We start from the raw sequence: 24678 nt of genomic DNA, 5'->3' as shown, positions 1-24678 counted from the left end.
ATTAAAAACTTGAAGTGAATGATTGTTTAGTACTCAGTCAACTGAACTGGTTCTTTCTCTGCAATATTATGGTTCTTGACATGATGGCTGAGTTTCCAATTTGACACTTTTGGAGATCTGTAAATCAGGACACATACTGAGTTCCAGTCTGGCATCCTGAGTCTTAGGATTGCTTATTTATTTCCCTTCATTATCCAGCATCCACTTACTGCACAAATCAGCTGAGAAGCTTTCCATGATGGACCTCTATGAGAAGAAATGTGTACAATTGGGTAGCTCTTCAATTACCAACATGCACAGATTGTCTGGGTTTATGTGCACATATTTTATTATTATTTCACTTTTGCATGTCAGATGATTCTGGTATACATGTAAATCTAACAGTATGGGCTCTAATGACCAATTACATTATCATAATATATCTTTGGTCTCTCAATCTCTTGGGTGAAGTGTTGCAAATATGGAGAAAACTTTATTTTGAATTGTTACCCAGTTATGAACAATCACTAGGACTCGATGATATCCAGCTACCGCAGAGGTCCAGTTCTAAGACAGGAACTTTATATCGATGATCTAAAGAGTTCTTATTTGCTTTCATTCCTTGGTAAAAATTAACACACATAAAACTTTAATTTCTTTTTCTTTTGGATATGTTTCTGTATGGTCTATTCATATGACTTTCATTAATCAGTTGCACTAATTGTTTCTATTATTAAATGGCTGGATTTCTGCATGATTTTCCCGTATGTGCTGATTGGCTTCTGTAAGTCTAGTTAGGACCACTGTCTTTCTTGTATGTATTTCTGAAACATTCTTTATCACATGAATCTAAGTCCTAATTTTGTATGGGACATCATTAGCAAAACCATTACATCTGTTACCATCAGTTCTTGAAGTCAAAGTGTTGCCTCTTTCACAGTTTGCAGCCCTTTTGAAAATGATGAATTCCCCACAGTTGTATGAAGAACACTTCATACAAGTTAAATAAATGTCCAGCTTGGTGGATTTTAAGAGAATGAATATGCCCATGTAAACAGCACTCAAATCAAGAAAGAGAACATTGTCTGTACTTCAGAAGTTCCCTTCATTTCCCTTACAATCACAATTCTTCCCACAGGGGTTACCACTATCCTAGTTTGTAATTTCATCTATTACTTTAGCCTCTTTTGGTACTTTATATGTTGTTGTTCATTGCCATCAAGTCAATTTCAACTCATGGAAAAGTGGAATCAAGTAGTATAAACTCATTTGTGACTAGCATCTTTCCCTCAACATCATGCTTGTGAGATTCAACCATACTGTTGTATGCAGTTGTAGATCTTTCATTCTTGTTGCAGAATGTTATTGTCTTATATGAATATACCACAATGTATTGATCCATTTTACAGTAGGTGGGAATTTGAGTAGTTTCTAAATGTTTGGTGAAATTCAGAATGGGGCTGTGAGCAACATTCTAGACCATGTCAACACTCTAGAACCTAAGTATGCATTTCTGTTGGATGTATACCTGGGAATGGAATTACAAATCAAATAATATTTTAAATATACTTGATGAGTTGACTCTCCAGAGAACTCTTGTGGTAAATACTTTTGTAAAAACAAATGATAATAATCTATCCATAATTTCTGTTCTGCACAATGGATTTTCACATATGCTCAGTTATTTTACAAGAGGTCATTGCATCTACAGACTGCCTTTGCAGTATTCATCTCATTTTACCTATATTAATAACATTGCAATATTTTGTTATTCTTATTCTCTGGCGCCCATAAAAAGTATGATTTGAAAATTTCAAATGCCCGTAAAAATCTTCGTATCCAATATATACAAGGACTTTTTGACATTAGTCAGCCTAAGATTAGATTAAAAGACAAACTGAAGCAAAAAGATATGCCTACAGATTCTCCTTAACCTACAGTTTAATTTTAAAGTGTTGGAAAAAGAGGGGTCATTGATTTGTTTTGGCTCACGGGATTACCCACCAAACACACACACACAAACACATTTTAATTTATAGATTTTATATCAGATGTCTGTATTCTACTAGTAAACATGATATCGAAGGGGTTTTTATACAAAAATGATTGATGCAGCTGCATGAAACTAGAAACAAAGGAAGCCCAGAGGATATTTGTTTGCCTGGAATCGAGATCATGAGTAGGAGAGTGGGAGTATTGTAAAGAAGAAAATGGGAAAGACTTGAGTCAGTGTTCAAATTGTGTAAGGATAAAATGCAAGAAGGAGAAAATGATTGTTTTTCAAGAAGCAAGACTCTGAGCAAAGGTAAACTTAAGAAGTGGCATTTTTACATCATTATAAGCAGGAATATTTGAGAGTTGAAATAATCAATTCATTTGAAAGACAGCTATTGAGAATATATCAAGTGTTTAGCACTGGGCTGTGGACCAAGGATTAAAAACAAACAAACAGAAATTCTCTTAAATTAGGTTCCCTCAGTAGACTGCAACACAATTTGAGTTGAAGTGCTTTATTTAGTAGGTGATCCCAGGAAGTATCAGAAGTAGAGTGGGAAAGTAAAATAAGAAAAACATAGAAATCAATAATGGACCCGATTCTTGAGAAGGTTATTGCTGTGGGCATTGTAGTTCAGTGCTGATGACAGAACTGTGGGAGAAGAGAGTAGTCTGCTTCAGAGTTGCTGCAGGAGAGGCAAGGCCAAGGAGCCAGGAGGACTTCTCTTCTGACTCACACTCGTCATTGCCTGAGTACTGCTCCTGGACTCAGCCAGGCCTCAGCACTTTGGGCTTGCGCACTGGCAAGGCTAACAGACAGTTCTAGGGCAGGGTCACAAATACTTGCAGTAAGACTTACTGGCATATACTGAAGTAGTGAATGTCAAGAAACTACAGGGGGACATCACCAGCTTCTGCTAACACTGAGTGTTATGGGAGTGCCCAGGAAGAAATAAAGATCTGCACATAGGAGTGCAGAGGAAGACTTTATATGTGATGATGATGACACTTAAGAGGGTGGTTAGCTTATAAAATCTACTGAAAGGGAGGAAAGAATAGGATATATATTTAAACCTTACTTGTAACCAAGCAAAGCCCAAACCAAATCTGCTGTCAAGTCAATTCTGATTCATAGCGACCCTATGTGTAGAGCTCGTCCATAAGGTTTCTATGGCTGTAAGTTTTATGGCATCAGATGGCTAGGCCTTTCTTCTTTGGGGACACTGGGTGGGTTTGAACCACCAACCTTTAGATTACTTTGTTGTGGTTGCTAAGTTCCGTGGCGTCATTTCCAATCCACAGTGGTGAGTGCAAACAAAAACTGTTAGAGTTGTTTGCTTGACTCTCATGGCCTTACTTGGAACAAGTGCCACTTGCTTGTTTTTACCGATGTGGTGGGTCAAATGTTGGATTCTTGGTCACAGTCACTAGTCATATAGGGTGTATCTAGTCCTGATGCTTACTTAGAAAATATTTTAAGTATTCCTAGAACCCACAACTTCCCATAGCTTTTTGGTGGCAACAACAGGGTTAATTAAGAAGGACTAATCTTGCACCATGGAATAAGAAGCACAATCTAAAGTACTGTGCTTTATGCGTTTGCTTTGTTCCCCCATAGCCTATTTTTTATCCTTCTCTACTCTAATATCTGCTCTGAGAGGCTGACCGGTCCCGTCATTGGGCTTCCATGCCCTCTGGCTTCCAGTTGGTTGAGCCACTGGGGAGCCCTAGTAGATTACTGAAGAGAAGAAGGAGAATGTGAGAAGATATTTATTCTCCTAGTTTCCTTCCTGAGAGATTGCCTCAGGCTGACTGTGTACCTTGGCAAAATGGTTTCTCATGAATCGCTACTTTGGGCCACTTCTTCCTCCCTTCATCCCTTGCAAAGCCAAGATTCTTGCATTGTCTTTGGTGATTTTCCTTCACCCTGCTTGAGTTATAATTTGTTCCTTTGTAAATAAATCTCTCAGATAAACCAGACCAGATCACAGAGTATCATGTTTGTCAAGGTAGTCTAGAACACACAATAGGGAGGAAAAGGTTTTGAAAGAGACCCCTAGGGGGGAGGTGATAAGATCTGTATTATTCATTACTCTGTCTAAAGTACAGAGGGTACATTAGAAAGCAGAGGCTTGAAGTAGAGGTTTTTTTCAGATGTGTAGAGCTTTACTGTGGCAATGAGAAAAGGAGGAATAAGTTATATATGAAAGAATTTGGTAACTGACTATATATAGTGTTGGACGAGGCTTAAAGGAAAATCCAGCATGTCTGTCAAGTTTCTCACTTAAGGGATGAAGTACAGAATGATTTTATTACTTGTTTCCTCTAACATGATTTTTCTTTCACAAAACAAGATTAAAGAAGTCATTCAGAAAAAAAAAGAATGTGATCCTTTTTATTTTCTATATTCTGAAATAAATCATTCAGAGAATAATAATATTAGACTCGTAGATGATACCAAAAATAGCCTCAAGACTAGCCAGTCTTACAGGCTATCTGCTCTTGGGTTTACCCAGAATACCTGAGGAAAAGGTCTTAAGTATAAGTAGGTTTTTTGGTAGGTGAAGGAAACATGGACAGAAGAATGAGGAGGTAAGAAAGGGAAGGCAAGGCAGCTACTGGATCTGTATCCTACTGAGAAAACTTTGGAAACACTTGTAAATGCTGAATAATGCCTCTGAGTTGTCTTCTCTAGGTTCAGTGGAGCTGGAGTATCCATATCCCATTCCCATCAATCACTGGTTACAGGCAGCTCCTGGTGGGCAAGGAGGTGGCCATAAATTTCCTGGGTCTTCTAGCCTGTCACTTAGATGGTAAAGCAGAATCTGGTGACAACAGAAAGTCCTCAGGCAATGAAATATGAATGCTGGCAGTTGGAAGTCAGGCTGTTAGGCACTGAAGTGGTAAGAGCGAGGGTATATGGGCATTATGCTACAGTACTTTTCTAAAAGATGATTCATTTGTGTCTGTAGAGATTAAGAATAGACAAAGATACATTTTTAGATATGATACTGAGTTCTAGGTCACCTTCAGGAAGATAATTTAAGAGAAACGCATGTTTACTACCTATAATAAGTAAGGGATCCTATTACCCATCTCCTAGAAATGAACAATGTTTCTTAATGAGCAGTATAACATGAACTAATGTATGGATTGTAAAACCACATTATTTCTCTATATTTAGCATCGTAGTGGTTACAAATCGGTCTGTGAACCATAAGGTCAGCAGTTTGAAACTACCAGCTGTTCTGCGGGAGAATGATGAGGCTTTCTGCTCCCGTAAAGATTTACAGCCTCGGAAACCCTGTACAGGGTCGCTTTGAGTCGGAACCGACTCCACGGCACATGACAACGACAACAACAGCATTTACTACGTTATATTCATTACTGCTGTTATTTTCCAGTTGAAAGAATCCAGAGTCAGTGGGATGAAGTACAGGAGCACCTTCAGAGCCGGAGACAACAGTTGAATGAAATGCTGAAGGATTCAACACAGTGGCTGGAAGCTAAGGAAGAGGCTGAGCAGGTCTTGGCACAGGCCAGAGTCAAGTTTGAGTCATGGAAGGAGGGACCCTACACGATGGATGCAATTCAAAAGAAAATCACAGAAACCAAGGTTAGTATCAAAGATAAACTCTTAAACGTAAAACAACAACAACAAAAATGTTAACAATTGATGAAATTATGCTTTGGGTTGAAATCGAGTTATTTACAATATAAATGTGTTCAAGTGAAATTGTATTTAAACTGGATGAACAGTAGCCTTTTTCAAGTAAGAATAAAGTAGAGATCACTTGGAAAATTGACTGCTAAAATCAATCTTAAAATTATTTGTGTTTAATAATAGAGATTTTATGGGGTTGGTTTCACATTTTATGAAATGACTTCAATTTGACGTGCGTACTTATGCAGTGGCACGTAGACAAATATTCAAGCTTATAAGCACTAGACCACAAGTTCACTTTGGAACCCCAAGATCAGTGGTTAAAACTCATCTGCTGCTCCTTGAAAACACTTTATAGGGTCACTATGAGTCAGAACCAACTTGACGACACTTACCAACAACATACATATTAACATACTTCATACTTGTTTCAGGGCCCTGAATGAAGAAGAGAGCAGATAATTGCAGTGATAAGGCTCAGTTAACAGCACTTTCACTTTCTGCTCCCATTCTCTGGCAACCAGCCCAACTCTTTCTCCTATTCTTTATTCTCCTTCTCTTTCCCTTCAATCTATCACATGTCTCTTCATTTACTAGTCTCTTGTTGATAAGTGCCAATGAGTCATGTCTACCTCATAGCAACCCTGTATAGAGTTTCTAAGGAGCAGCTGTTGAGTCTGAAGAGGTGACCTTGTGGTTCAAACTGACCTTGTGGTCCAGTGATTTATCCTACAGTGCCATACCAGGACTGAGTTTAACAGTCTACAACTCTTCAAAATAAAATAAAGGCAAAAGGGAAATAAATAAAATTTGTTGAGTGACTATATTTTATCAGGTTCTATGTATGATGCATTTAATCTTTTCAGCTTGGCATTTTGGGGTTACTCTTGAAAGACCATGAATGCTAGCCAATGTAGACCTGTCAGGGGATTTTAATTGGAAAAGGAACATGGTAGGATTTAATCCAATTGCGTATTTAAACAGAGGGCCTGTAGAGATTGTTTTTTCCTGGTAGAGAAAGTCTTCAGCTAAACCAGGATCGGAATCTCAAATTGGTTATGCAGCCTAAGGAGAAACTTTTTTTCTCTTTTCTTTTTCTTGGGCAAATAGCTTCCATTTCTACATTACCATATAATTGTTAAGTGCTGGGACTCATATAGACTCCATAAAGGGTTTCTAAGGAGTGACTGGTGGGTTTGAACCACCAACCTTTTGGTTAGCAGTCCAGTGCTTTTCCTACATAGGCGACACAGGAGGCACTCATTCATCTCTGCCAAGAAATTTGGAAGACAACTATTTGTCCAGTCACTGGAGAAGGACATCATGTTTAGTAAGGTGGAGGGTCAGAGAAAAAGAGGAAGACTCCCCAACAAGATGGATTGACCAAGTGGCAGCATCGATGGACTCAAGTGTGGCAACAGTATTGAAGTTGGTCCAGCATTGGGCAGTGTTTCATTCTGCTGTGCATAAGGTCACTATGAGTCGGTACCAAATCGATGGCACCTAACAACAACAACAACCTACAGTTACAAATAAACCCTGGGATTTTAAATAGCGTAACACAATAAAGGTTATTTTTTTGGTTATGATGCTCCATGCAATAAGCACTAGACTGTGAACATTCTTATCAACGTCCATGGTGGGAGCCTGCCAGGTTCTCCGTGGGAGAAAGATGAGGCTTTCTGCTCCCAAGAAGATTTAAACCCTTGGAAACCCTATACAAGATCACTATGAGTTGGAACTGACTCAAAGACATTTAACAACAACAGGGACTACAAGCCACCACTCAGTGGGGATTGAAAAACCCTTTTTAGAAGTTCTCTCCCAAATGATGGCTTGAGGATGTAGGTTTTTGTAATTTTATGAAGCTATCATTTTGTTTAATTAATTTTTTAATTGTAGCAATAGCGATACAAAAAGATATATAATAAATAAATAAATGGTAGTGCCTTTTTTTGTTTGTTTTTAATTATAACAATATATACAGGTAGTCCTGGTGTGGTGCTATAGGATAAGCACTGAACTGCTAAGCACAAGGTCCACGGTTTAAACTCACTAGTCACTCCTCAGAAAACCTATACAGGTTGCTGTTGGAACCGAATCCATGGCCGTTAATAACAACCACAAAAATATATACATACAACATAATGTATGCCATTTCGACCATTTTTACAAGCACAGTGCAGCCACACCAACCACACTCCCCATGTTGCGCAACCATCACCACTATCAATTTTCAAATCCTTTTTTTTCCCTCTCTCTCCTTTTTCATCCCTTCTTTCCGTTCCTTTTTTTTTTTTTTCATATCCGGGAAATTTTCCAATGGTTTATCCAAATGAGAAAATTATTTTTCTCTTCAAGTACATTTAAAAAAGAAAGAAATTTCCTTTTCTTTGCTATTGCCTTTCCTGCCACCCAAGTTAGCAGAAATCTACACTCTAGCTGTCTTCCTTTCTATCCCTGAGAATCATCATAGAATATCTATTATTACATGATAACCTTTTCTTGAATTTTTATAGTAGAGATCTCCTACAATATCTGTCCCTTTGCAACCAACTAATTTTCACTCAGCATAATGTCTTTCAGGTTCTTCCATATGTTATGTGGTGTTTTGTAGATTTATCATTATTCTTCAGTGTTGTGAAATATTCCATGATGTGTATATACCAAAGTTTGTTCAGCCATTCATCTGCTGAGGAATTGGGTATCTAGGCTGTCTCCACCTTTTGCTATTGTGAATAATATTGTGTGCAAATATCTATTCATTTCCTGGTTTTATTTCTTAGGGATATATACCAAGTAGAGCTATTGCTGGGTCATATGGTATTTCTATTTCCAACCTTCTGACAAAGTGCCATACCATTTTCCACAGAGGTTACAACATTTTACAGTCCCAGCAGCAGGGTAGAAGGGTCTCTACCATCTCCAGCATTTGTTGTTTGATGTTTGCTATGAATGCTGGAGTTAGATGAGATCTCATTGTTGTTTTGATTTATATTTCTGGTAGAATAATGGTTACGAATCAGGCTGCGAACCACAAGGTCAGTAGTTCAAAACTACCAGCTGCTCCAAGGGAGAAAGATGGGCTTTCTGCTCCCGTAAAGATTTACAGCCTCAGACACCCTGTTCAGGGTTGCTATGGGTTGGAACCAACTCGACGGCACTTCACAACAACAATGGCTAATGATCTCGAGCTGAAACTATTATTTGAAACCTATGGTTGCCTAACATGGCTGCAGAAGTAGAAGTGAGAATGTGAAGAGTCCACCTACAGAGTTTTATAGCCAGACCTGGAAATTTTATCCACACATCACTTCCACCCACTACTGAGTTTCTGGAAAAGTAAATAGGATTGAACCTTTTAGCCAGACTCTGTCACAGCTACTTTTTCAAAGGGCCTGAGCCACTATGAAGACAAGATTTTAATTTATAATACTCTACTCCAGAGACTGGTCCCTCCTAAAAAGTATGCCCCAAAGTATGAGAGATGAAGTTTAGCCATTCTGGCTTCCAAGGAGCACTCTGGCTGTTCTTCTTCCAACACAGATCTTTTGACAGTCCATGGTACTTTTACATTTTTCCTCCAAGACCAAAGCTAAAATGCATCAATTCTTTTATGGTCGTCTTTATTCACTGTCCAACTTTTACATTCATATGAGTTTATTGGAAATACCATGGCTTGGGTCAGGTATTGGCACCTTAGTCCTCACACTGACATTTTTGCTCTTCAACACTTTAAAAGGGCCTTGTGCATGAGATTTGCCTAATGCAATACATCATTTGATTCCAGACTGCTGGTTCCATGGTTGATCCAAGCAAAATGAAGTCTTTAACAACTTCAATCTTTTCTTTATTTATGCGGATTAGTGCAAGAGGACTCTGGAAATTGACAAATGAGAAGTACTCTTAAACCCTAAGAGAATCTTAAAGTGATAGCAAGAATGGTTAGAGTTCAATAGCTCTTAACAAATCAAGAGGATTTTAATAAGAAACAAAAAGAATTTCAAAAGGGAATGTGAAAAGGAAGAAAAACAATTGGGTTTTCAAAATAGTTAGATATTTTAAACACTAAAAAGACAAACAAAGAAAGGTTGTATTAATTATATTTGCATCTTTATTAAAATTTTGAAATGAAAATTTTATTTTAACTGGTCAGTCTAAAATTACATTTATAAGGAAGTCTCCATTTTTTAAACTAATGTGTGTCTTTGTGTTATGTGCCTTTGGGATTTTAATTATGTATATATTGATGCAAATATGAGGTAAATTAATCAAACATATCATGATTGCTAAAATTTTATTTTCTCCTTCCATTTCTTGAATGACATATGTTAAAACCAAAGTAGTCCTAATGTTAATATTAACTTTTATTGAGTGTGTCAATAACTGTGTAAATCACTTTACATGTACTGACTTATTTCATTCTCCCAACAACCTTTTAAGAAATTCCCAGCTTATAGATATGAAAACAGAAGCCTAGAGAAGTTCAGTAAGCCTTCTTATAAGTAAGAGTAATAGAATTGGATGTAAATGTGTAGTCATTACCATTGTACACTGACTTCTCAGATGTTCTCCTTCTAACTGTTGTCTACGTAGCTAAAACAAATCAAGAAAACACCATGAAGCTCCAAAAGACAATTATAATCTTCATTGATAAATAAAATTGTATTACTTATAAGCCAACAAGTAAAAACTGAAAATAATGAACTAGTATATAGGAGAACAATTTTCATATTCTGTAATACATTGAAAAACTAAAAAAGAACATTGGAAATATTATACCATTTTTATAATGAAAATACAATATATTTTTTTTCCTAATAGTTGTTTTTGTCAAGTGCCTGTGTAGGGTTTCCAAGGAGCAGTTGGTGGGTTTGAACCTCCAATCTTGTAGTTAGCAGTCCAGTGCTTATCCTACAGTATCTAACCAAAAGTGATATAGTCATATGTCTAATGTCTTATTAGTACTGAATGGTATTGACTGGTTTATCACTTAAAATATTTTTAGGAAGAAAGTGTGGAAATAAAAATTAGGAGACATTGGATAATTTGACTAAGATCTCCTTGCCCCAGAAGTTCTGTGTGAGTCTATTTGCCTGAGATTAGCAAGAGAGCTGGCAAGCCTTGCAAGGTAATCATCAGGGTGTACCCACTGAGTTGGAGAGCTGTGATTACAGCATTCAGCCTCTTTTGCATTTTGACTGACAATTGTATCCTCACTTTTGATAGTAAATGGCAATGAAATGGTTTCAAAGGCAACCACCAGTAGTATTATACCCTTTGGAAATGTAAACCTGTAACCATATCCAAACTAAAGAAAAATCACCAACAATCCTGATATCTTAATGATTCATAATGGATTGCCACAGTGGCAAAAACAGTAGGCTCAAACGTAACAATTGTGAGGATGGTCCAGGAGCAGACAGCATTTCCTTCTGTTGTGTATGAGTTGCTATGTGTCAAAATGAACTTGATGGCACCTAACAACAGCAATGGCTTCCTTTGTCCATAATCTGGACTACATATGTTAAAATTATCCTCAAAATGTAGGGAACATTTTTAATTTTTAAAATTAGTGTTACTGCATAAATATTTATCTTTATTGCTGCACAGTATTTAATAATAATCCATTTTTAATTATTTTCAGTATTTTACTAAGTTTTCATCTTTTCTTTAACCTTATCCTACTGGTTGGATAGTTACAAAACTTCCTTTATTTTTTAGTGGAGAAAAAAATAATAGCCTTTTCACCGGAAAAAAAAAAAAAAAATCTGAGATGTTGCTGTTGTTAAATGCCATTGAGTCAGTTCTGATTCATTGAGACCCTGTATAGAGTTTCTGAATGGAGCTCCAGTAGCATAGTGGTTACGAATGGGGCTGCAAACCTTAAGGTCAGCAGTTCGAAACTACCAGCCAATCCGCAGGAGAAAAGATGAGGCTTTCTGCTTCCTTAAAGATTTACAGCCTCGGAAACCCTGTACAGGGTCGCTATGGGTTGGAACTGACTCGACGGCACTTAACAATAACAACAATAGAGTTTCTGACTAGTCCCTGGTGATTTTGAACCACTGACCTTGAGGTTCAAACTGACCCCGCTGTCCAATGCTTATTCTGCAGCACATGCTGGGAAAAGCCCATTTTGAAAACATGTTAAGGGTGGAAACAGACAATAGCAGAAGAGTTCTGACTTGGCAAAAGACCAAACTAATGTCCTGTGAATAGCTCACGTTACTGACATGTGTCATTGACATCACAGGACTTCTGCAGATATCTATGTTATATGTGATATTTATAGTTAGTTTCTTTGCTGTATGACTCTTAATTTTTTATGTGTTTAATATATTTAATTATGCAACGATTTGTTCATTCACATAGAGGACATTTCACCCATTTCTCTGCTTGGCAGCCAGTCTCTTGTCTGTCTCTTCAGCAGTGGTAAGGCGGATACCTTTTCCTCAGGGAAGAGAAATCCATGGTTTGTTGCCTTTTCCAGTACGGAAAATGTTGGAAAGTCAGGTGGCATCTTTCACATGAACCACATCAATAGAGCCAGGATGTCTGTCTCTGTTAGTGATTACACCAATTCTTCCCAGTTTGGCACCTCCAGTCACCACACAGGTTACCAGTGTCAAACCTGATGAAATCAGTAATCTTTCCAGTCTCCAAATCAATCTGAAGTATCATTCGCCTTGATGATGGGATCAGGATAGCATATGGTGACAGCATCATGGGTCACCAGATGGGGAATTCCTTTTGTGCCCACAAAGATCTTTCTTACTTTGCACAACTTGTACTTCACCACCTCAGGTGCAATACGATGAACAGCAAATCAACTCCTGGTGTGATAGACCAGAAGGAAATTTTCTCTGGTTCTGTCAATGCTGATGACATCCATAAAACCAGCAGGAGAGGCTATAGCAGTTCGGACCTTGCTATCAATTTTAATGACCCGCTGCATACAGATCTTTTTACCTTCATTTCCTGTCAGGGCACACTTAAGTCTGTTCCTTAAGAGAATGGTCAGTGGGAGGCTTTCTCTCAGACAAAGGATGGATGTGGAGCAAACACACCAGTCAGTTTGTGCAGCATCCAATGCTTTGGGGCAGCTACACGCTTAAGATGCTTCTTGGTACCACGAGCCATGACTGCATTGAGCTGGTAGGAACTAAACTTAAATTTTCATAAAAACAAAAACCTGAAGTGAATAAGTTGTTTACTTTTTAACTATTTGACTTTATTTTATCTTGTCCATGGCCCTGGTATAACAATACAGTGCTTTTGAGATGGAAAGACAGATGTTAGGGGATAGCTTGTAAGATTTCTTTCCTAATCAAGATGTCTACCCTAATTAAACCCCTGCCAGTAAGCTATGAGAGAGTCCTATGAAAAGAAGTGCCTTCTAAAACTTTCATGAGAGTCAAGATGGTATGTCATTGGTACCAAAAACTGCCAGCAATTATATCATGGGAAATAATTAGTTTGACAGAATTTTGATTGAGTTCATAACCTATCCGCTAGGATATTAAGATTAGTCTGTATATGGTCAGGACTCCTGGAGTGGTACTTTAGAATAAGCACTGGACTGCTAACTGTAAGGTTGGTAGTTCAAACCCACCAGCCACTCCCAGGATCCCACGGCACTTAACAACAACAACATATGTGATCATGGATGCTTTGACAAAATTATTTCTTGATCATTTTAAACTTTCTTTTTCAGTGTCAAGAGAGCTTTGTCCAGAAACAGAGTTTTCATTTATTTGTCTTTTCCTTTCAGCTTTTGAAAGAGAAATTCCTTTTTTTGTCTGCTTTGTGATTGCCTTTGTGTCAAATTCAGCATAAAAGCTTTTCAGATGTGACGGCATTAGCTGTTTTGTGCTTGGCTGAGCTAAAAGTACACGAATTCAATAGAGAAGTGAAATCTTCTTTGAGCTTAGCTGATTTGGCTATATAATACTTAAAACTATTTCAGGCGAGAAATCCAATAATTTATCAAATTATTAAGTAAACATTTCCAAGGCTGCAAAATCTGTGTTTTGAAGACATTCTTTAGAAAAAGTAAAAAATAGACATACTGTCTCTAATCAATGAATTGCAAACATTCAGTCTTATAGTATAAAGTACAACCATTATTTAGGATCTCAAAGTATTACACTAGGAAATTAATTAATCAAAAGGAACATTTTTTTTTCAAGTATGGAAGCAAAGCCTAACTTTTAATTATTTGGGGAAATGAACAGCATCAGGATATATCCTAATCTGCCATAAGATATGGACTGAAATGTTGTTGTTAAGTACTGTCAAGTTGATTCTGACCCATAGCGACCCTGTATAGGGTTTCCAAGGAGCAGCTGGTGAGCTTGAACCACCGACCTTGCAGTTCAAACGACTTTGTGATCTGACTTATTAGCCCACAGCGCCACACCAGGACACCATGGACTGTAATAGAGACTGAATTTTTCTTTTATACATTTTGTGGATTTTTTAGACTTGGTGTTGTTTTTAAGTGACATCGAGTCGGTTCCGACCCATAGTGACCCTGTACAGGGTTTCTGAGGGTGTAAATCTTTACAGGAGTAGAAAGCCTCATCTTTCTCCTGAGGAGCGGCTGGTGGTTTCGAACCGCTGACCTTAAGGTTCTCAGCCCGATTCATAACCACTACGCTACCAGAGCTCCATGACTTAGAGAAAATGAAATCACCATACTAGTAGATTGATGTCTGGACTTCTTGTGCAACAATGGAGAAGACTGTCAGAAATCTTGCTGGAACCATCAACCTGCTATGTCTTCATGCAATTCCTTTATTCCGTTTTGCTCCCCCACTTCCCCCAAAGCTTCCACATGATTAAGAAGAAAGAATCAATAACTTAATAGTATTTTTCCTCCTAAAGTATTATGAAGCTGTTAAACTTCTCAAAGCATAGAAACAAAAGGCTTTCTACATTGCTGATAGATCACAAGTAGTAATGGGTTAATGTTCCTAGATGCTTCAATAGTATATAAATAGTTCATGCAGACTCATCAAGGCTTGAATAGGAGTATGGTCTGATTGTACCAGATTTTGTCTAGTTTTCTTTTCACAGTTTAGTTTCTTTCATGCCTGTATAAAAGTTGTGTTTTGTACACATGTATAAATTCCTGGTCCTCATCCCTTAAAACATGTGTTAATAACACTACAAGTGGATGTATTTACATCACTCATTAAATTAATTGTATACCAGTGTCAAGACTTTTGTAATGACAAGTGTTGTTATTGCTGCTGATAAGTGGCATCAAGTCGATTCTGACTCATAGCGACCCTATATAGGGTTTCCGAGGAGCAGCTGGTGAGTTTGAACCACCAACGTTGCGGTTCAATCCAACTTTGCTGTCCGGTGCATTATCCTGCAGTGGGACATTTAAAAACCTACTACAACATGAAAGCAGTGAAAATATTGGCAAAAAACTGTCAAAATCAAATTTCTTGAACTCTGTCTGGACTTGAACCAATGGTTTGCAATAATCTGGACATGTTGTAATTCAGTAAGAACATCAGGGCTTGTGACTTTTTAAATTGACCTGTTCCTGTCTCTTTCTCCTGGTTCCTCATTAGCCTTAATATCAACAGTCTTGTGGCGCTGTGGGTTAATGCACCAGACTGCAAAGCTGTTTGAACTGCAAGGTTGGTGGTTCAAGCTCACCAGCCACTCTTCGGAAATCCTATACAGGGCCACTATGGGTTGGAACCAACTTGAAGGCACTTAACAACAACAACAACATAGCCACCATAAAGGGAAAATTAGGATTCGAGATGCTCAAAGAGTTCCATTACATTCCCAGAGCATTTTCCCTATTTGATCTTTCTAGAAGTTCCCTAGAAATCCCTTAGTCACAGGGCCTTGTCGTATTTGGCCAAATGTGAGGCTAGGTCTTCTAGAAAAACCCTATCCCCAAGGTGTTTGCCCAAAATAATTACCAGTAAGTGTTTAACAGTGTAGATGCTTGATACTGTGATACTAGTTAGGACAAACAACGGACTAGTAAAAAGCATAAAAGTAGAATGTGGGGAGTGAAATGTCTATAGGAGACTTGACAAGATCTGCCATGCTCCTGGGGATCTAAAGAGTGAAGCACATGTAAAGGCTCAGTCTCTCACTTCTGACTGACTTTGAGGCTCTATGGAAGACTATGGTAAAGAAGTAGATTTCCTGAATGCTGAAGGTGCATCCCAACACACAGAATCTCTTGGAAAAGAGTGACACTACAGTTGGTGTTGCCTCAAAAAGTGAAACATAGAATTTATATATGGCCCAGCAATTCTACTCTTCAGTATATACTCAAATGACTTAGAAAGAGGGATTCAAACAGGTACTTGTATATTAATGTTCAACTGTTACATAATATATAATAGCCAAAGGTGGGAATATCCCATAAATAGATAAATGGATAAACACAAAATGATATATGCATACAACAGAATACCATTCAGCCAAAAGGAGTAAAGTTCGGATGAATGTTAGACATGTGTGAACCTAACAACATTATACTCAGTGAAATAAATAGGCACATCAGTACAAATATTATATGATCCCTCTTAAATGGAATATATAAAATAAACAAATGCATACAGGCAAAAGTATTTTAAAGATTATCAGGGGTTTGGAGAAGAGGGATTTGGAGTTAGTACTTAAGGAATACTGAGTACATTTGTGATGATGAAAAATTTTTGTATATATACAAGTTGTGGAAGTTGCATATGATGATCATCTCACTTAATTGTATACTTCAAAATAGCTAGAATGACAATGTTTGTAACATATATTGTATCACTGTAATTTTTTTATGACAAATTATTAGCAGATTAAAAAAAAATACCTGGAAAAATGTGTTAGTAGTACATATGCTCTAAAAGAGATGCTAGAAGGAGTTCCACAAACTAAAATGAAAGACACTTGAGGAAAAAAAGAGCAAAGGTCAAAATAATGATATGGATACATGCAAAAGATATATAAATGTCCAGCATTTTTTTTTCCCTATGTGATTGAAAACACAACTGCATAGAGCAATAATGATTTCAATGGGTTTAAAATTATAAAAATGTACCCTGTATAACAATTATGGTGCAAGGACATGAGAGGGAATGGAGCTATAATGGAACAAAGTATTTTAATATTTTACAAAAATTTTGCTGCTATTAATGAGAACTAGGGGTGTTTAAGGAGTCCTGGTGTGGTGCTGTGGGTTAATACAGCAGATAGCAAAGCCATTTGAACTGCAAGGTCGGTGGTTCAAGTTCACCAGATGCTCCTTAGAAACTCTATACAGGGTCACTATGGGTTGGAATTGACTCAACAGGACTTAACAACAACTTAGCAACAGGGTGTTTAAGATCAACGATGTCAGATTCAGGACTAAGGTGCGCCAGATCCAAGCCTCATGAATATGTGAAAGTTGGACAATAAATAAGGAAGACCATACAAGAATTAATACATTTGAGTTATGATATTGGAGGAAAATATTAAAACTCCTATGCACTGCCAAAAGAACAAACAAATCTGTGTTGGAAGAAGTACAGCCAGAATGTTCTTTAGAAGTACAGCCAGAATACTCATAGAAGCCAGAATGACAAGAATTTGCCTCTCATACTTAAAACATACCATCAGGAGGGGCCAGACCCTATAGATGGACATCATGTTTGGTCAATTTAAAAAGTGGAAGACCCAAAATGACATGGATTGGCACAGTGGCAGCAAAAATGGGCTCAAGCCTAACAATTATGACTATGAAACACGACCAGACTATGTTTTGTTGTGCTGTACATTAGGTTAGTATGAGTTGATGTGTATTTAAAGGCACTTGACAACAACAACGGAATGTCTGAAGCTGTTAATTATAATTCTTAGAGCATCCACTAAAGAGTAACTAAAAAATATGCTATAGGAATATTTAAAAGGTACACTAGAAGATATCTACCAGCTGTCCTCAGGCTACAGTTATCCACTGTATGGACTACTCCTGTTGTTGTTGTCAGGTGCCATTGAGTCGGTACCGACTCAGTGACCCTATGCACAACAGAATGAAACACTGCCCGATCCTGGGCCAACCCCAGAAATGATGCCATACTTGTGCCCATTGATGCTGCCACTTTGCCAATCTATCTCACTGGGAGTCTTCTTCTTTTTATCTGACCCTCCACCTTACCAAACATGATATCCTTCTCCAGAGACTGGTCCCTCCTGACATTATGTGTGAAGTAAGAGACCAAGTTTGACCATCCTGGCCTACAAGGAGTACTCTGGCTGCACTTCTTCCAACACAGATCTGTTTGTTCTTTTGGCAGTCCATGGCACTTTCAATATTCTCCTCCAACAGCAGAACTCCAAAGCATCAATTTTTCAGCGGTCTTCCTTATTCACTATCCAGCTTTCACATGCATATGAGGTTATTGAAAATACCATGGCCTGGAACAGGCGCACTTTAGACCTCAAGCTGATATCTTGGCTGGACATGTTCTCTCCAGCGTAGAGATGCTAGAGCAAATGGAAGAAATTAGGAGGTACAAGAGCTGAACAGAAAATTTCAAAGGTCAGCTTGAGAAGACAAAGTTAAATATTACAACAAAATCTGCTAAGATCTGGAGTCAAAAAACCAAAAGGGAAGAACATGCTCAGCATTTTTCAAGCTGGGGGAACTGAAGAAAAAATTCATACCTTTACTTTCATTATTGAAGGAGTCTCTGGGCAAATTACTGAATGATGCAGAAAGCATCAAAAGAAGATGGAAGGAATACACAGTCACTATACCAAAAGGAAATGGTTGATGTTCAACCATTTCAAGAGGTAGCATATGGTCAAGAGCAAATGATGCTGAAGGAGGAAGTTCAAGGTGCATTGAAGGAATTGGCAAACAACAAAGCACCAAGAATTGATGGAATACAAATTGAAATCTTTCAAGAAAGTGAGGTGGCACTGGAGGCACTCACTTATCTATGCCAAGAAATTTGGGAGACAACTATCTTGCCAGCTGATTGGAAGAGATTCATATTTGTGCCCATTGCAAAGAAAGGTGACCCAATGGAAGGTGGAAATCATCAGACAATATCTTTGACATGCCATGCAAGTAAAGTTTTACTAAAGGTAATACAGAAATGGTTGCAATCATACATTGACAGAGAAATTCCAGAAGTTCAAGCCAGATTCAGAAGAGGCCGTGGAACGAGGGATATCATTACTGACATCAGATGGATCTTGGCTGAAAGCAGAGAATACCAGAAAGATGTTTACCTGTGCTTTATTGACCATGCAAAGGCTTTCAATCGTGTGGCTCATGACAAGCTACAGACAACAGTGCGAAGTATGAGTATTCTGGAACATTTCATTGTGCACATGAGGAATATGTACATGGACCAAGAGGCAGTTGTTCTAACAGAACATTGAAATACTGAATGGTTTAAAATTAAGAAAGTTGTTCAGCTTGAAGACTAAGGTGCACCTGCCCCAAGCCATGGTATTTTCAATAGCTTCATATGCATGCGAAAGCTGGACAGTGAATAAGGAAGACCGTACAAGAATTGATACTTTTCAGTTATGGTGTTGGAGGAGAATATTGAAAGTGCCATGGGATGCCAAAAGAGCCAATAGATCCGTTTTGGAAGAAGTGCAGCCAGAGTGCTCCTTAGAGGCCAAGATGGACAAACTTCGTCTCTTATACTTTGGACATATTGTCAGGAGGGACCAGTCACTGGAGAAGGATATCATGTTCAGTAAGGTGGAGGGTCAGAGATAAAGTGGAAGACCCCCAGCAAGATAGATTGGCCAAGTGGCAGCATTGATGGGCTCAAGCATGGCAACGGTAGTTAGGTTGACCCAGAATCAGGCAGTGTTTTCGTTCTGCTATGCATAAGGTCACTATGGGTCAGTTCCGACTCGATGGCACCTAACAAAAACAACAAAACACATAAGGAGCTCTAGTAGCATAGTGGTTACGAATCGGTCTGCGAACCGCAAGGTCAGCAGTTCTAAACTACCAGCTGTTCAGTGGGAGAAAGATGAGGCTTTCTGCTCCAGTAAGATTTACAGCCTCAGAAAGTCTATGCAGGGTCTCTATGAGTCGTAACCGACTCCATGGCACATAACAACAGCAACAACCACATTAATAAAATGACGAGGAAAAGATGTGCATGCTTATCTCACTTGATACAAAAAAGGCAAAATACAACAGCATTTTATGATACTAAAACACTGAAAACTAAGGCTAGAAAGGAACTTATTAAACATGATAAAGGGCATTTATGAAAAACCCACCGCTAAAAGCATACTCAAATGGGGAAATACTGAAAGCTTTCCACCAAACATCAACTACAAGAAAAGGATGTTCACTTTCATCACTCTTTTTAAACATCGTACTGAAAGTTCTAGCCTTAGTAGTAATTAAGCAAGGAAAATAAATAAAAAATATCTAATTCGGAAAGGAAGGAGTTACACTATCTCTATTCAGAGCTGACATGATCCTATAAATACTGAAACTCCAAACAATTCACAAGAGAGCAACTAGAGCTAATAAATGAATTCAACAAACTCAAAGGCGATAAGACCAGCACACATAACGCATTAGAGTTTATACACTGGCAATGAATAATCTACAATGGAAGTCAAAAATAATTTGTTTTACAATATCATCTGAAAGAATAAAATAACTAAGAATAAATTTAACCAAGGAGATGAAAGACTTTTACATCTGTGATCTACATGGTGTATACATGTATTGGATCAGATCTTCAATGTGTCACCCTAATGAACAATATTGATGCGGTCTCAGCCCTCATTTTCATCTTTTTTCATACTTAATTTAAGATTATATGGTTAAAATATGGAGTGATGCAGAAAGCATCAAAACATAGAGTCACTGTACAAAACAAAACAAAACAAAACAAAAAGGTAGATTTTTCAGCAATGCCTAGAGGCAGCATATTATCAAGAATAGATAGAATGAAGGAAGAAGTCCAAGCTGCACTGAAGGCATGAGCGAAAAACAAGGCTCCAGGATACGATGGAATACAAATTTAAAATTTTCAACAAACTGATGAAGCACTTGAGGTGCTCACTCATTTATGCCCAGAAATTTGTGCCCATTCCAAAGAGAGGTGACCCAATGAGATATGGAAATCATCAAGCAATATCATTAATAGACATACCATACATGTAAAATTTGCTGATCTGCCTAATGTAATATATCATTTGATATTTTGACTTTTACTTCCATGAGTGCTGATTGCAAAATAAATTCTTTGGCAACTTCAATCTTTTCTCCATTTATCAAGATGTTATTTATTAATCTAGTCATAAGCAGTTTTGTTTTCTGTACATTGAGGTGAAATCCATACTTAAGGCTATGGTCTTTTATCTTTATCAGTAAGTATTTCAAGTCTTCTTCATTTCTAGCAAGCAAGGTTTTATTTTCTGTGTATCACAAGTTGTTAATGATTTTTCCTTCAATCCTGTTGCCACATTCTTTGTATACTACAGCTTATTCAATTAGTTGCTCCACATACAGATTAAATAAGAATGGTGAAAGACTACAATTCTTACATACACCTTTCCTGATTTTGGACAAGTATCCCCTTATTTTGATCAGCTGCACAAGACCACTTTAAAGTGTTCAAAAGCAAAGATATAAGTCTGAGGAGATTAACTTGCACCTGACTCAAGCCATATAAAGATTTACAGCGTCGGAAACCCAGTACAGGGTCACTATGAGTCAGAACCGACTCCATGGCACACAGCCACCACCATATTCATGTGAAATTGACCAAAAAATAAGGAATCCCATAAAAGAGTTGATATATTTGAGTTATGTTGTACAAGAATATTAAAAGTACTATGGACTGCCAGAAGAACAAAACCAATTTGTGTTTGAAATAGTACAATCAGAATGTTCCTTAGAAGCCAGAATGGTAAGCCTTTCTCTATCATACTTCAGACTTGTTATCAGAAGGGACCAGACCCTAGTGAAGGACATCATGCTTGGTAAAGTGGAAGGTCAACAAAGAAGAGGAAAAGTCACAACAAAATAGATTGGTACAATGGCAGCAGCAATGGGCTTAAGCATAGTAACAATTGTGAGGATAACACAAGACTTAGCAGTTTTGTTCTATTCTATGTAGAGTTGCTAGTAGTTGGAACTGACTTGATGGCACCTAAAAACAACAACATCTGCAGATGATACAACCTTGTTTGCTAAAAGTGAAGATAACTTGAAATAATTACTGATGAAGATCATAAGACTACAGCCTTCAGTAAGGATTGCACCTCATTGTAAATAAAATGAAAATCTTCACAACTGGTACAATAAATGACATCATGAACAATGGAGAATATATTCAAGTTGTCAATGATATCAGTTTTCACATATCCACAATCAATGCTCAAGGAAGCAGCATTCAACAAGTCAAACAACGTATTATTGCATTGTGCAAATCTGCTACAAAAAGACCTCTTTAAAGTGTCCAAAAGCAAAGATGTCAGTTTGAGGACTAAAGTGCACCTGACCGAAGCCATGCTATTTTCTATCACTTCATATATATGAAAAATTAAGACAATGAATAAGGAAAATCAGGGAAGAAATTATACATTTGACTTATGGTGTTTGCAAAGAATATTGAAAGTACTGAGGACTGCCAGAAGAAAAAGAAATGTTTTGCAAGAAGTATATCCAGGTTTGGGGGGGGGCGGGTAGTCAGAGACAGATAGTGAAAGTTCCTCTGCTAAAGCCCCCCACCAAAAAAAGAAGTAGAGAAATAGCGGTCCACAGAATAGCTGCGGAGTTTTTGATCCTGTTTAAGTTTCCCGTGCTCACCTGTGGAGAAATCTGCCTATGGAAGCAAAATACAGTGATTTCTTAATTGATCCCGGCTGAATCCATCCCTGCAGCCAGAGGTCCTGAGGCCAGAGGGCGGGGTCATAGCCAAGTGGAGTCAATGACCCAGTGCTAGAAGCCGTGGAGCTGCGTGTCTGCAGGGAGACATGTGACCAATATTTCATCTTTAGCTTTTCATTTTTCACGTATCTTTCCTCTTCACTCTGATTGCACCCTCACTGCCCAGCCTAGATGCCTTCAGGTGAGCATCCAACATTGTACCAACAGTTTTCCAACGGCACAGAGAGGAAATCTGCAGGCTGCTTTTTATGATGGCTGACTCTGGGACCCGGCCCCAAAGTTTTCCTGGGAAGGACCCGTTATCCCTGCCTGCACAACAAAGGCCAGTGGACAGTCAAATCACAATTTTATTTTTGATTTTGATTGGTAGTTTCTGTCTCTGCTTCTATATTGTTTCTGCTTTGGTCCATTTGGTCTCACTCTTTTCCCAGGGGTTGGAACTTTCTCCCCCTACCTTTTCCAAGAAGAGACAGCAACTGTGCTCATATAGCTAAGCTACAAGCATACCCTGTAATACCCCACCATCTGGACAAGAGCCAAAACCAGCTGCTAGACAATAGACATGAAAAGGGAAGCCTATCTCCAGATCATATCCACCAGGAGACACTTAGTAAGCTTCACAACAAAGCAACATACATCCATTTAAGCATTAAAAACCCACATTACTGCTGAAAATGTCCAAGAAAACACAATTAAAGATCTTAACACATGTCCAAAACCAGGAAAAAAGTAACTGAGACAAATGAGCTGGAAACAGACACAGACTTTCCAGTAGAAGAACAGGCTCTGGATCTGCCTGAGAAGGAATTCAGAAGAATGATATGGAAACTAATTAAAATACTCCAAAAAGAGGTGGAGGAAAATAAGGAAGAAGTCAGGAAAGTGCTACAGGAACAATCAAACAAGACAGATACAGCATTGGAAACAATCCAAAAGCTGCAAAAAGAAATTCAGATGATTAATAGTAAAATATCAGAAATGGACAGTACACTAAAAGGGCAAAGGAGTAGAATGGTAGAGAACCAGCAATCTGGAAGACAACTATCTCAATACTGCTAATATAAAAGAGCAAGCAGAAAAAAGAATTAAAAATCTGAAGAGAGACTAAGATTCATGCTGCATAACATGAAGAGGAATAACTTAAGAATTATTGGCATTCCAGAACAGGAAGAATCACAGAAGTCCACAGAAGAGTTAGTTGAAGTACTTCTGGAAGAAAATTTTCTTAACATTTTGAAGAATGGAAATATATACATTCAAGAAGCTGAAAGAACCCCAGGATGAATAGACCCCAAAGGAAAATCACCGAGACATACCATAATCAAGCTCTCCAAAATCAAAGCAGCCAGGGAAAGAGAAGTATTATTTACAAAGACAAGTAAATCAGGTTACACGCTGACTTCTCAGAAGAAACCATGCAGGCAAGAAGGAAATGGGGAGACATATATAGAACCCTAAAAGAAAAAAGAAAAAAAAAACTGCCAACCAAGAATCGTCTATCCAACAAAACTGTTGATCAAATACGATGGTGCAATCAAAACATTCCAGGATAAATAGAAACTAAGAGATTTTTTCAAAGCCAATCCAGCATTTCAAAACATCCTAAAGGAAGTTCTTTGTAATGAAAACCAGCAAGAACAGACAACAACCAGAGATTGACAGACATGGCAACACCACCTGGAACTCAGTTGACAGATAGCATAGTTCAGAACAGAACAAAATTACAGCAATGAATTCAGAGGACCTGTGAGGCCAACCAAAGATCAAAATATTAACAATGTCAAAGAAGGGAAAATATACGAACAGAGATCCAGGTGGTGATGAGGTCAAGTTGATTGTAGGATACAATAGACTGTCTTAAATGCAGGGAAATCTTAATCGACTATAGGGTAACCCCAAAGAAAAGTAATACTTCACAATTTACCATGATAATGAAGATCAAAGCAGAACAAGGAAACATTAAATCTAAGAAAAAACCGACAAGAAATAGCACAAAAAACATGAACTCAGCACAAGAAGGAATGCAGACCAAAGGAACAAACAGCACCACAAAAATTTACGTAATGACAGCAGTTAATCCATACCTTTTGATAATTACACAGAATGTCAATGGATTAAATGAACCAGT

At 37.9% G+C, this 24678-nt stretch overlaps 1 protein-coding gene across 4 annotated transcripts in view; it reads left to right on the top strand.

Annotated features, from left to right (window-relative positions):
• LOC102838260 (dystrophin-like) overlaps nucleotides 1-24678 on the top strand; it is a 3237302-nt gene that overhangs the window by 2389315 nt on the left and 823309 nt on the right. For all 4 annotated transcript variants that reach the window (XM_006870143.1, XM_006870144.1, XM_006870145.1 and 1 more), the window contains one exon: nucleotides 5379-5590. In XM_006870143.1, the coding sequence (XP_006870205.1) occupies nucleotides 5379-5590 (212 nt within the window). The remainder of the gene's footprint in view (nucleotides 1-5378; nucleotides 5591-24678) is intronic.

Source organism: Chrysochloris asiatica, unplaced genomic scaffold (assembly GCF_000296735.1).
Source record: "Chrysochloris asiatica unplaced genomic scaffold, ChrAsi1.0 scaffold00139, whole genome shotgun sequence".
Lineage (NCBI taxonomy): Eukaryota > Metazoa > Chordata > Mammalia > Afrosoricida > Chrysochloridae > Chrysochloris > Chrysochloris asiatica.
Note: the sequence above shows the minus strand (reverse complement) of the source record. Positions and strands in the feature narration are given on the sequence as shown.